Source organism: Xyrauchen texanus, chromosome 11, assembly GCF_025860055.1.
Source record: "Xyrauchen texanus isolate HMW12.3.18 chromosome 11, RBS_HiC_50CHRs, whole genome shotgun sequence".
NCBI lineage: Eukaryota > Metazoa > Chordata > Actinopteri > Cypriniformes > Catostomidae > Xyrauchen > Xyrauchen texanus.
The window spans coordinates 9,095,140-9,108,987 of NC_068286.1; the positions used below are offsets into that span (position 1 = coordinate 9,095,140).

General features: G+C 41.1%; 1 protein-coding gene across 1 annotated transcript in view; it reads right to left on the reverse strand.

The window, feature by feature from the left end:
- LOC127651440 (VPS10 domain-containing receptor SorCS3-like) overlaps positions 1-13,848 on the reverse strand; it is a 349,046-nt gene that overhangs the window by 145,159 nt on the left and 190,039 nt on the right. Inside the window, exon 3 of the mRNA XM_052137262.1 lies at positions 6,732-6,831. Within this exon, the coding sequence (XP_051993222.1) occupies positions 6,732-6,831 (100 nt within the window). The remainder of the gene's footprint in view (positions 1-6,731; positions 6,832-13,848) is intronic.

A 13,848-nucleotide genomic window follows, 5' to 3' on the forward strand; every position in this document is an offset into this window, starting at 1 on the left:
CCCTCTTGGGACAGACACGCTGGCACACAGCTGGCCCCAGGGGATGCGCAATTATGCATTTCCCCAATGAGCCTTCTACTGCTGTGCAAGTTCAGGGAGGATGAGGAACAAGTCACCTTAGTGGCTCCATACTGGCCCACTCAGACTTGGTTCTCGGATCTCACACTCCCAGCAATTCAACTCCCTGGAAAATTCCCCTGAGGAAGGACCTTCTTTCCCAGGGACGGGGCACCCTCTGGCATCCACGCCCAGACCTCTGGAACCTCCACGTATGGCCCCTGGAGAGGATGCGGAAGATCTGAGTTACCTATCACCTGCGGTCGTAAACACAATCAACCAAGCCAGAGCTCCCTCTACCAGGCAGCTTTACACCCTAAAGTGGCACTTGTTCGCAAATTGATGTTTTTCCTGGTCTGAAGACCTGCAGAGATGTGCAGTTCAGTCAGTGCTTTCAGTTTCTTTCAGATGTTGGAGGGGATGCTGTCCCTCTCCACCTTGAAGGTGTTTGTTGCAGCTATCATGGCCCACAACGACGCAGTGGACGGCAAGTTCTTGGGTAAGCACGACTTGATTATCAGGTTCCTTAGAGGTGCCCGGAGGCTGAATCCTCCCCGGCCAAGCCTGTTCCCCTCCTGGGATCACTTAGTGGTCCTCTCGGGACTTCAGAGACCCCCCTTCTAGCCGCTTGACACAGTTGAGCTCAAAGCCCTTTCCTTGAAGATGGCCCCCCTGATAGCGCTAGCTTCATTAAGAGGGTTGGAGACCTGCAAGCGTTCTCTGTCAGCAAAACTTGCCTAGAGTTCGGTCCGGCAGATACTCACGTCAACCTAAGATTGTGACTGGGCTACATGCCCAAGGTTCCTACGACCCCCTTCAGGGACCAGGTCATGAACCTGCAAGCAAGCTTCCCCGGGAGGAGGCAGTCCCAGCCTTCGTTGCTGTGTCTGGTATGTGCTTTGCATATCTATTTGGACTGCACGCAGAGCTGTGGATTCTCTGAGCAGCTCTTTATCTGCTTTGGCAGATGGCGGAAAGGGAACACTTTCTCCAGACTGAGGCTGCCCGCTGGGTCTTCGACACCATTTCCTTGGCCTTCCAGACTTTGGCCGTGCCCGCCCCCTTGCAGATTCAGGCACACTCGACGAGAAGTGTGGTATCATTGTGGGCACTGGCCAATGGCACCTCCCTAAGCAGACATCTGCAGAGAAGTGGGCTGGGAAACACCCAATACCTTTGCGCGATTCTACAATCTCAGGGTTGAGTTGGTTTCGTCTTGTGTTTTTTCAGGAAGAACTCGGTAGTACGGAACAGCCGACAGGGTGTTCCGCTTACACTTAGCACCAAAGTGATCCAGTGCACTCTCTCACCCAGGTTAGCCATTAAGCTCTCGCTTTCTGGATGTTCTTCCTCCCTAGACTTCTGGCCTGCGAATTCAGCGGAGGAATTTGCGACCAGACCCACTACGAGCCTCAAGTGCTCTGTACTGGGGTAGTGCTCCACAGGCCTAATTCCCTCTTCAGGCAACTCCATGTGATGTATTTTTCCGCAGTACGGTCCACCTTTCGGCAGACCCGCGTCTCCCTTGGGCAGTCCATCTCTCCCCGGTCGCTGTGTTTGTAGAGCTCCTCCCTCACCAGGTAGCACCTGGCACCGCACCACTTCCACGTGTGACTTCACAACCCATGTGACGTATTGTCCACATGTTACCTCCCCCCAGTCTGGGCAGGATGTGGTCTCTGCAGGGACTTTTCCCCCTGAAAGAATAGAAACATAAAAGATCGCCTTCCCCGATGCATGTCATAGCATTAAGATTTACCGCTTTATGCTCTATGACGAGAAACATAGAGAGAGAAAAGGCCACGGCTGGCCGGCTTGCTCCCATGATAGTCATGTCGCCTGTTCCCAACTTACGAGTTTTGGGAATCTAACGTCTGTATTTGACACCTTTTTCTGGGGGCGTTGGGGAGGGTTACGTTCGGCCGATACAGTTGCTTCTAGCATGCAGTAGCTTGCTTGCACCTGTGTTAGCAGTTCACATAACACAGTCTAGTGCATGGCGTTTTTAAATGGGACCCCTTGTGTCACTACGTTTGACACAACATCAAGTGAGTGAAAGAAGGTGAACGTCATGGTTACTATTGTAACCTCCGTTCTCTGATGGAGGGAACGAGACGTTGTGTCCCCCTTGCCATGACACTAGACCTACCACTGTAAATGGTCGTAGCTTATTCTCTGCTCTTTAGTGCAAAAACCTGACTGACAGACGTCGGCCTGCTTCCCTTTATACCCGTATGTCCAGAGGGGGGACATGCAAATTCTGTCTGCCAATTTCTCAGTGGCCTTTTCTCAAGTTCAGAAGTATACGAGGCTCTCAAGAAAGACCCCTTGTGCCACAGCATTCAACACAGAGTCTCGTTCCCTCCATCAGGGAACAGAGGTTACAACAGTAACCATGATGATTTCTCTTTTGAAGCTGAAACACACAGACAGTCAGCATATATGTCATTCAAACGACAGCAGCTGTTAAATGAAATAGTGTCACAAAGAAAAAGCGACACAGTCACTTTTGGTGCAAAAAACTTAAATATGTAAGTAAATTTTTTAACTCTTTATCGTGCTTCTGTTCTGCAGTGGTGCTTGAACTGCTTGGACGCCACCCTCTCGTGAAGTGATGGTTTATTGTTAAAAAGTAATTAATATTGATATTTTTCACACTAAAAGTGATTTAATCGCTTTAGAAGACATTGATGTAACCATATTGATGATGTTTATGCTGACTGTCTGTGATTTTTGGAGCTTCAAAGAGCTCCATTCACTTTTAATTTAAGGACCTTTTTAAGATATGTTTCTGTTTTTCTTCAAATGTGTTCTGGTGATGAAAGAAAGTCATACACATCTGGGATATCATGACGGTGGGTAAATAGTGAGAGAATTTTCATTTTAGGGTGAACTATCCCTTTAATACTGTGATTTCATTGTGCAGCACAGCATTTGATAAAAAAAAAAGAAATACAATGTTGCATTTTTTTTTATGTGGTGTGAGGATCTGCAAGCACTTAATATAATACAAATATTTCAACAGTATGTTGGAAAGTAATTATTCATTTTATATTTAATTTAAGTTCTATAAATGTATTTGATAAGACAGTTCCCTTTCGTTGAACTTGAGCTGCGTATAAGGAGTATAGGACACCGTCCGAGTGTCATGTGGTCTGAAGCCCTTATATAATCATGCCAATCATGCCAGTCTGTTTGGCTGATGGTGTTTAAGCAATGGCCTCTAGGAAGCTATGTCACGGGTTCCATAAAGGTGCTCGCATTCGCTCCATTGAGTCAGATTCTCTGTTCTTCGGTGCACAATCTTGTCTGGCCCAGGTTGTACTAGTGACTCACATCGAAGTGAAGATTTTCCCTTTTGAGTGGCATCACAGGATGGTTTTATGTAGTGCTTACCTCCGTGTACATGGTTCATTGTCAGTGAGGATTCCCATGACATGTTTGTTTCCTTTCTGGTATTTTGCCATGTGGAGGCCATGTTGGAGGGTTCGGATTACCCTCAGTGTGACTTGATGAACGTCAGGATGCTCTGCGAAAGGCTTGCCTCCTTTGGAAATTATTCAGTCAAGCCACGTGCTCGTTCAGGCCACATGTCTGCCAGGGAAGTCAGACTTGTGGAAGGCTAGCACAGACGCTGATGAGATGGGATCTGAGCATCAGGCCACCGCTGTACCGCTGGTTGTGGGGCAGTCATCAAAAGTAAGCCAAGCACTCCATCTAGTTGTTACATGTCGCGCTAAAGGCGAGAGCCATGCATTAATTCCTTTATATGCCCATCTAGTGGCTTGGGAGCAGTTGCAGGGCATTTCAAACTGGGTACTTAGAATGATAGAGCATATTTATGCCATTCAGTTCAGATGGACTCCTCCAGTATTCAATAGGGATGTTCCGACAGACATCTCTGTTTGGGAAGTCCCGTTTTTGATTAATTAAATACACTCTCTTAGAAAAAGGGGCAATAGAGGATATTTCCACTTCTCAGAGAGAATGTGGCTATTACATCCTTTATTTTCTGATCCAAAAAAAAGACATTGGCTTGCATCCCATTATGAATTTGAGACATTTTAATTTTACCCTAATGAAATGTCAATTCAGAATGCTGACAAAGAAACAAATAATGTCACAAGTACAGTCGGGGGACTGGTTTGTGACAATAGATTTGAATGATGCTTATTTCCATATTCAGATTGCCCCAAAACACAGGTGTTTTCTTAGATTCCCTTTGGGGGCCAAAGCGTACCAATTTTGCGTCCTTCTGTCGGATTTGTGCTGGCACCACACACTTTCACAAAATGCATGGATGCAGCTCTGATGCCCTTGAGGCTTCAAGGCATCCGTGTTTTGAATTATCTCGATGATTGGTTGGTGTTGGCTCACTCAGAGACTTTGGCTGCCCAACATCAAGATGTCGTTCTCAGCCATTTGAGCAATCTAAGGCTGCATATAAAACTAGAAACGTGTTTCCTGTTTCCCGGGCAACAGACTTTGTTTCTAGGTGTGGAGCTGGACTCGCAGACAATGCAGGCACACCTGTCTCCAGCTCATGTTCTGTTATTATGCCAGTGTCTAGCGTTGTTCAGAGTGAGATGTGTTCTCACTGCTAGAACATTTCACAGGATTTTGGGGCACATAATCGCGTCTGCTGTCATTCTCCTGGTGTCATTCACCTACATGTTCCAAGCTGGTTGAACTTGGGAGCGAATCTCCAGTCCAAACAGGATCTGATGCCCAGAGAATGGACATTACATACTCAGATTATGGAACAAATCTGTAGGAGGTTCAGCAGAGTGGAAGATTGGGAGATTCCAGTCAGATTGAACATGTTGTCTCACGTATGGGTCAGCATTTTTGCACCCCCGGCCTGACTTGTGGAAGTTATGAGTATTGCCCCTCAACAGAGCGCTATTTGAATGACAGGTTATCCCTCACTGTGGTTGAAACCATTCTAAATGATAGAGCTCCATCAATGAGGAGGCTATATACGTTTAAGTGGCGTATTTTTTCTTCTTGGTGTACAGCGCAACATAAAAATCCAGTTTTCTGCCCTGTCGGTACAGTGCTGGAATTTTTTCAGGAGCATTTCTGGGCCGGGGTTGCCCTGGCAACACTTAAAATCTATGTTGCCGCTATAGCGGCTGAACATGCACTTATTAATGGAGTCTATATTGGTAGACATTCTCTTGTCTTTCGCTTTATGCACGGGGTACGCAGGCTTGGAACTCTTCATCCCATCAGAATTCTTTATGGTATGTATCTGTTGTTTTAGAGGCACTCTTGGGTGCTCCATTCGAGCCCTTAACAACATTTGACTCTCAAAACGGCACTTCTAGTGGCATTGGCATACTTTAAGAGAGTCGGTGATTTGCATGCCCTGTCAGTCAATCCCTTGTGTATGGATATTACGCCAAAGTGTTCAAAGTTTGTAAAGACCTTGTTTGGGCTATTTTCCCTAGGTAATCTCTAAGTCATTTCACTTGCAGAACATTATTTTTCAGGCTATCTCTCCTCCCCCATTTGAGTCAGAGGAACATGAAAGGTTACATATGCTTTGCCTGGTTCAGGTGCTGTGAGTTTATGTTTACCACACAAGTCAGGGCAGTTGCTGGTGTCCTTTGATGGCCCCAAAGTGGTGTTTCGGTGTCTCATTGGTTAATAATGCAATTTCAATTGCTTAAGAAGCTTGCGGTTAAACTTCGCCTTCGGCTTTTTCAGTCCATTCTATAAGGAGCATGACATCTTCATGGGCTCTGGCTAGAGGTGCACCCTAAGAGGACATGTGTATGGTGCAGAGTGGTCCTCTCCGCATACATTTTTTAGATTTTATAATCTGGATGAGGGTTTGATTCCTGCTTCCAACATTCTCTCTTTTGGAACTGGTGTGAATTCATAATTCCTTTTATTCAGATGCTTTAGCTAACTTGTGCACCACTATATGCTTGACACTTGGGCTTAGACAGTTGGCAGCTACTGTTCGCATGGCGTGAATGTTTTTCATTCCAATAGCTATCATACGCAGCTTAATTTCCACGAAAGGGAACATATCGATTACGTACGTAACCTTGGTTCCCTGAGGGGAATGAGATGCTGCATAGCTGGCCATACTCCCTAGCAGCTGCATAGGCTTGTGTATTTAGCAGAAAATTTGGCTCGAAGGTGTGAAAACTAGCGCATTTATGGAGCCTTTGAGGTAGCTCCCTATGGGGATTTGCTTAAGGGCCATCTGCCAATAAAGTGGCGTGGTTGTATAAGGGCTTCAGAACACGTGACACTCGGACAGTGTCCCATAGTGATCATACTCAGCATCAGATGCTTTTATGATAAAATGTCATTAAACTATTAATCTTTAATATTTTTTTTTACATTAATAATAATGAAATAAAATGGAAACACTGAATTTGGGGGAAAAAAATGTATGGATTTAAAAAAAACAAAAAATTATAATTTCATAAAGCCCTAAAAAGCACCTCAAATGCTTATTTTACCAGAAATTAAGCCACGTAAAAATAATTTTGCAAAGATGTAGATATAATAAAGTTTTTTTCATGTTTTTCAAAAAATGCAACTAATATATATACTTTTATCCAGTGTTTAAAAATACATTATCCCTTTGTTCAACACAGTGTGAAAAACCTTCTAGAGTTCCAGTTATAGAATGTGATTTTTGGAAATTGTACCTTTCTCTTGTTGGTAGGGCATACATAGAGGTAACTCAGAACGATCTTGACTCCCACTTTATCATTCAGTCTCTCATATGTGCTTCCATAATCTGTTGATCTGCAAATAGAAAATAGAAAAATTCTTAATAAAATATTGAGGATGCATGCCCATGCAAGTATAGATATCCATGACCCATTCATGACCCTAGCGAAATGAAAACATCCCCTTCCAAAATGAATCGAGATTGGAATTGTGCAAATCCGATGAACTGAACAAATTATATTCATGAGAGTGTTTCAAATTTTTTTGTTCCGTTCCCTGGCTATTTATATTTCCCTGATCCTCTGTGATGAGTGGAAATTTTGCTTAGACAAACACAATCTGCTGAGCATATGCTGAGCAATTCTGCCTTGTTTAACAGTTAGCAAAACTGTCATCGTGCAACCCCTGGGCATGACAGTGACAACTGATCCAAAGCATACATTGATTTGTTTAAAGTGCCTAATGATATTTATACTTGTGCAATAGTGAAATTAGTTTAGATTTGGTAGTGGATGGTTGAGACATGTCCTTACCAAAGATAACATTAGAATACAGAATAATCCCTAGCAATTGCAGTTGTGACTTAATGTATTATACAAAGGTCTATTGAATGTATTATAAGTATGCTGTATCACTTTCATTCATAGAAAAAAGTATTTGATTTCCTTTATATATATGTTGAATTAACAGTTTCTTGCATGCACAAGAAGGTTTTCAGCAGTATCTAGGAGGGTTAGGAGTCTCTGATTACAAACTGCGTTTTTAATAAACTGCAAATAAATAAAAGCAAATTGCACTTAAATATTTAAAATGTAATATTTTGATTTTGATACTGTTAACCTTATGGGACATTTACTGTTTTTGTGTCATATAAATACTAGTTTGTTTGTAAATAAAAATGTCAAATTATTTGATTTTATGTGAATGAATAAAGGCACATTTCTAGTTTTAACATCACTTTAATTTGTTTGATGAGAAAATCATACCATATGACCCACATTTGGTTTTCAACCAAAGAAAATTTGTAAAATGTAACACTTTTTGGATGCAGCCACATTGAGATCCCCATGGGATTGATCAAATACCACCTTAGAAATGAAGATATAAGAAGACAGTTTGTTCAGAGCCTAAAATGACATCGATTTCTTTAATACTTAATACTAATACTTTAATACTCTTTTAATAGCATTCCAAATTATTATTATTATTATTATTATTTTTATTTGATATTTTTTGGACTCACAGCAATGAAAGTTTTATTATGTTCCTACCAGAAACACCCTTGAATACAGACACACTTTACTATGTTTGCACTTTTCAGACAATTTTTGTGTGTGGCAAAAGACCCATATTTCTTCTGTCAACCCTACAAATCCAGCTACTCAGAAACTCTTACAGCTTCTTATGTGCCTAATTCTTAATGAAGAGTTTTTGGAATACTCATTTCACTTTCTGATTCCCTTCTTTTCTTGAAATTCTCTCTCTCTTTCTCTCTCTCTCTTTCTCTCTCTGTCACTCCCCTGCGCTCCAACCTCCAATTTTATCTAATCAATTCAGACTTTCATTTTCTCTTTTTTTGCCTCCACATTTCTTTTTCTCCTCAGCATTGCCTATTTATCTGTGTAAAATATTCCTCCAGCCCATGATTTGCCCACCATTTTATCTCTCGTATTAACCTCTCATAATTAATAAAACAAAAGTGTTGGGTGTTGTTGAAATAGTTAGCTCCACAACAAATTCCTAACAAAAAGTAGCTAACTATATTGAAGCTACTTAAGAGGCGATATCTTTTAAAATGTATGTACAGTATATATATATATATATATATATATATATATATATATATATATATATATATATATATATATATATTGTTCAGACATCCAACAGGAGTTGCGGGTCATCTATGCAGAAGGCCTTGCTTCATCCAGACAATAACTATCCGTGATCATAACAGTCCAAAACATTGACTGATGAACTCTCGACAAAGAGCCAACGAACCAAGCAACACAAAGAACGCAATGTAAGGAAATGCAACAACATGCAAATATATCTCCAGACTTTTGCTCAAAGTACTGGTGTATTAGTTAAATACTTTGGGTAATCCAATTGCAAATCGATTTAGAGTCAAAGAAGGATAAATGGTTCTTAATGCATTGTCTATAGACTCCATTAATGTAATTTTATCTATATTTCACATTCTGTCACTACTCACCAACCTGTTTCGTGTTTTATGTGTTAGATTAGTTTATGTTTAGAATAGAAATAAAGTTTGTCTGTATTCAAAGATAATTTGACTGTGGTATATTTTTTATAAATAATCTCATCCCTGTTTTTAAAAGATTTCGCTTCAAAGCAGTACCTAACTATGTGTAATATTATTTTAAAAAGCCATGAGAATAATCATAATTATGTGAATTAATCATAATTTCCTTATTAAAGCTAATTCCTTACAATAGAAATTGTGAGCGGATACAACGAGACGTTGTATTGTGATTTTAATGGTGGAGAATTTTATTTAGACAAATAATCTAGTTATTTGTTATTTATCTAATTTATAATGGTTGTCGAACGCAACTAATTCCATTATAAATTTCCATACATAATAATGTAGAATAAGGACAGTTTAATTTAATTCCTAGCTCACACAAACTGCTCCTACATATAATGTTGGAGAATTGCTGCACTTTCCAAGAAAAGAGTAAGAGCAGTGCAGATTTGTTAAGAGCTGTCTCTTAACATTTAATTTTGTGACATTACATATTTTAGCCAGCAGGTGGCGGCAAAAGACAGTTTTTGTTTGTAATATGAGACAGTTGGTGATGTGAAGTGAGTCAGCATCACTCAGTGTTTACATTCAACAGCACTCCGTGATCGTTTGCATTACTACTACACTACTAATGCTAGGAAATAGCTTTAAACGGCTTTAAACTAACAACTTCAGCATTAAAGCTCATCACAGCTGAGAGACACAACAGACTGCTTAATTACACAAACTCAAGACACTTACTACTTACTGGAGTTTCCACATTGTAGAGAAAATACTGTTCAAAATGTCAGAGGAGATTGCGTTTTCTATCCATGATTTTCATGGGTGGTGAAATTACCCGTTGTGCTTTGCGCGTACTCCCAACGTGGATGCTAACGACTTATGGCATGCAGCTTATTCTCATTACCAAGCATTGAAATAAACACTAATGACAATGGAACACTCCATTTACTTAACATAAATCCCTTTCTCACTAAAATCTGTGTATGGCAATCACCTTCAAATGTAAAAATAAGTACACAATCACACACATTTACATGGTAAAGTTACTATACTGGGCTCTCACGCTTTCTACACATGCCCTGTGTGTGTGTGTGTGTGTGTGTGTGTGCGCACGTGTGCGTGTGTTTGTGTGTGTGAGAGACACACAGATATTCAGCATGCAGAGAGAGAATTCACATTTATGATGATAGAAAGCACTTCAATATGAAAACTGACAAAATCTTGGAATCTGAATACGTCCAGACACTTTTTAAGGTCCAAAAAAGGGCATTTATGTGATAGGAGTATGTATGTTCTCCCTAGGTTTCGTTTAAAAATCAGCCGATTTGAGGGATGCATCATTTGGAATTATCCATCAGTGTTTCAAAAAAAAACAGGCAAATGACAAGTAATTATGTTAATGCAACCTCTGCTTATTGCATCTTGTGCAACTCAAAGTTTCAGGCATTGACAGCTTTTGGGTGGGTTTATTGTTGTAACATTGATTTTCCAGTAATTTTTTAAGCCACCTGTAGTTGTTATAACATCCTCTAAAAGCACATATTCCTCAAGAGCCTCCAATGATCGGCATCACTAGTAACGTTTGTCTAGCTATAGCATACAATAACAACAGCTAAGCGGAAGTGCGGAGCATCCGAGAGGATGTAGCTCACCGCAATGGTGCCGCACATGCAGAAGTCAGGAAAAAGGTGGAGAGATTAAATAACTCTGACATCACACCGCCGGAAACCACTCTTCCATTTTTTTTTTTTTAGAGCAGCAGATTTCAATGGTGGAAATAGGCAGCACTGCAGTTTAAAACATCTTTTAAGCTTTATATAATGTAATAATGTCTTTTAATGTTAAAACAAGTTATTAAAAATGGTTTATCTATGGTTTACAGTGAAGAAATTATGTGGGTAGTTTTCTGAAATATCCCTTCCTGATGCAAACCCCAATGGCTGGGGGACTCTCACTCACACACATGTATAAAGTGTCATGCATGCACAATAATTGTTTTTTATTTATTTATTTTTTATGCGAGGTGAACATCATACATTCACTTTGGGTAATTCCCAGCCAAAAATGGTTTGCTATACATTCTGTAAATATCACCAGCTATATGGTACATAGCAAGCATGGAGCTCACCCCTTGCCATAATGAAAGACCAACCCTTCGCAAGTTATTTCAACTATATTTGTGAATAAGTTATAAGTTGAAAAAAGTCAAATGCAACAGCCTCATAAGAAAAACATTAAATCATTTATGCCCTCCTAATGACTTACATTTAAAATATAGGCAAAGCAAACTTGAGTGAATAGGCCTGGGTTCTCAAGCTTGAATAATTTAACAGGAGAAATGAGCTGTTAAGCAACACAATCCCCCCTAATGCTCTAATACTTCTCCATCATGTTTGCTTTCTGTTTACAGCAACAGTGCAAAGTAGATGGTGTTTTCAACAACATCACTGACCCCATATCATTGCCTCCATGGGCAATCTAATTTGACACAACATGGACAATTCCCATTTACAATAGCATATCACAATTCCTTTTTCATTCCTCATAAGTGCACACCCCCACACCGAATGGTTAATTATTATGGGTTATTTAGAGAGGATATAGTAATTTCCATGTTCTATGACATTTTAAGAATGCAATTTTCCTCATTCTTTTTTATTCTGTAACAGCAACAACCCAACCTACACTCACCTAAAGGATAATTAGGAACACCATACTAATACTGTGTCTGACCCCCTTTCGCCTTCAGAACTGCCTTAATTCTACGTGGCATTGATTCAACAAGGTGCTGAAAGCATTCTTTAGAAATGTTGGACCATATTGATAGGATAGCATCTTGCAGTTGATGGAGATTTGTGGGATGCACATCAAGGGCACGAAGCTCCCGTTCCACCACATCCCAAAGATGCTCTATTGGGTTGAGATCTGGTGACTGTGGGGGCCATTTTAGTACAGTGAACTCACTGTCATGTTCAAGAAACCAATTTGAAATGATTCGAGCTTTGTGACATGGTGCATTATCCTGCTGGAAGTAGCCATCAGAGGATGGGTACATGGTGGCCATAAAGGGATGGACATGGTCAGAAACAATGCTCAGGTAGGCCGTGGCATTTAAATGATGCCCGATTGGCACTAAGGGGCCTAAAGTGTGCCAAGAAAACATCCCCCACACCATTACACCACCACCACCAGCCTGCACAGTGGTAACAAGGCATGATGGATCCATGTTCTCATTCTGTTTACACCAAATTCTGACTCTACCATCTGAATGTCTCAACAGAAATCGAGACTCATCAGACCAGGCAACATTTTTCCAGTCTTCAACTGTCCAATTTTGGTGAGCTCTTGCAAATTGTAGCCTCGTTTTCCTATTTGTAGTGGAGATGAGTGGTACCCGGTGGGGTCTTCTGCTGTTGTAGCCCATCCGCCTCAAGGTTGTGCATGTTGTGGCTTCACAAATGCTTTGCTGCATACCTCGGTTGTAACGAGTGGTTATTTCAGTCAAAGTTGCTATTCTATCAGCTTGAATCAGTCGGCCCATTCTCCTCTGACCTCTAGCATCAACAAGGCATTTTCGCCCACAGGACTGCCGCATACTGGATGTTTTTCCCTTTTCACACCATTCTTTGTAAACCCTAGAAATGGTTGTGGGTGAAAATCCCAGTAACTGAGCAGATTGTGAAATACTCAGACCGGCCCGTCTGGCACCAACAACCATGCCACGCTCAGAATTGCTAAAATCACCTTTCTTTCCCATTCTGACATTCAGTTTGGAGTTCAGGAGATTGTCTTGACCAGGACCACACCCCTAAATGCATTTAAGCAACTGCCATGTGATTGGTTGATTAGATAATTGCATTAATGAGAAATTGAACAGGTGTTCCTAATAATCCTTTAGGTGAGTGTATACTGTATGTATATATATACACTCACCTAAAGGATTATTAGGAACACCATTCTAATACTGTGTTTGACCCCCTTTCGCCTTCAGAACTGCCTTAATTCTACGTGGCATTGATTCAACAAGGTGCTGAAAGCATTCTTTACAAATGTTGACCCATATTGATAGGATAGCATCTTGCAGTTGATGGAGATTTGTGGGATGCACATCCAGGGCACGAAGCTCCCGTTCCACCACATCCCAAAGATGCTCTATTGGGTTGAGATCTGGTGACTGTGGGGGCCATTTTAGTACAGTGAACTCATTGTCATGTTCAAGAAACCAATTTGAAATGATTCAAGCTTTGTGACATGGTGCATTATCCTGCTGGAAGTAGGCAACATTTTTCCAGTCTTCAACTGTCCAATTTTGGTGAGCTCTTGCAAATTGTAGCCTCTTTTTCCTATTTGTAGTGGAGATGAGTGGTACCCGGTGGGGTCTTCTGCTGTTGTAGCCCATCCGCCTCAAGGTTGTGCGTGTTGTGGCTTCACAAATGCTTTGCTGCATACCTCGGTTGTAACGAGTTGTTATTTCAGGCAAAGTTGCTCTTCTATCAGCTTGAATCAGTTGGCCCATTCTCCTCTGACCTCTAGCATCAACAAGGCATTTTCGCCCACAGGACTGCCGCGATACTGGATGTTTTTCCCTTTTCACACCATTCTTTGTAAACCCTAGAAATGGTTGTGCGTGAAAATCCCAGTAACTGAGCAGATTGTGAAATACTCAGACCGCCCGCCTGGCACCAACAACCATACCATGCTCAAAATTGCTTAAATCACCTTTCTTTCCCATTCTGACATTCAGTTTGGAGTTCAGGTGATTGTCTTGACCAGGACCACACCCCTAAATGCATTTAAGCAACTGCCATGTGATTGGTTGA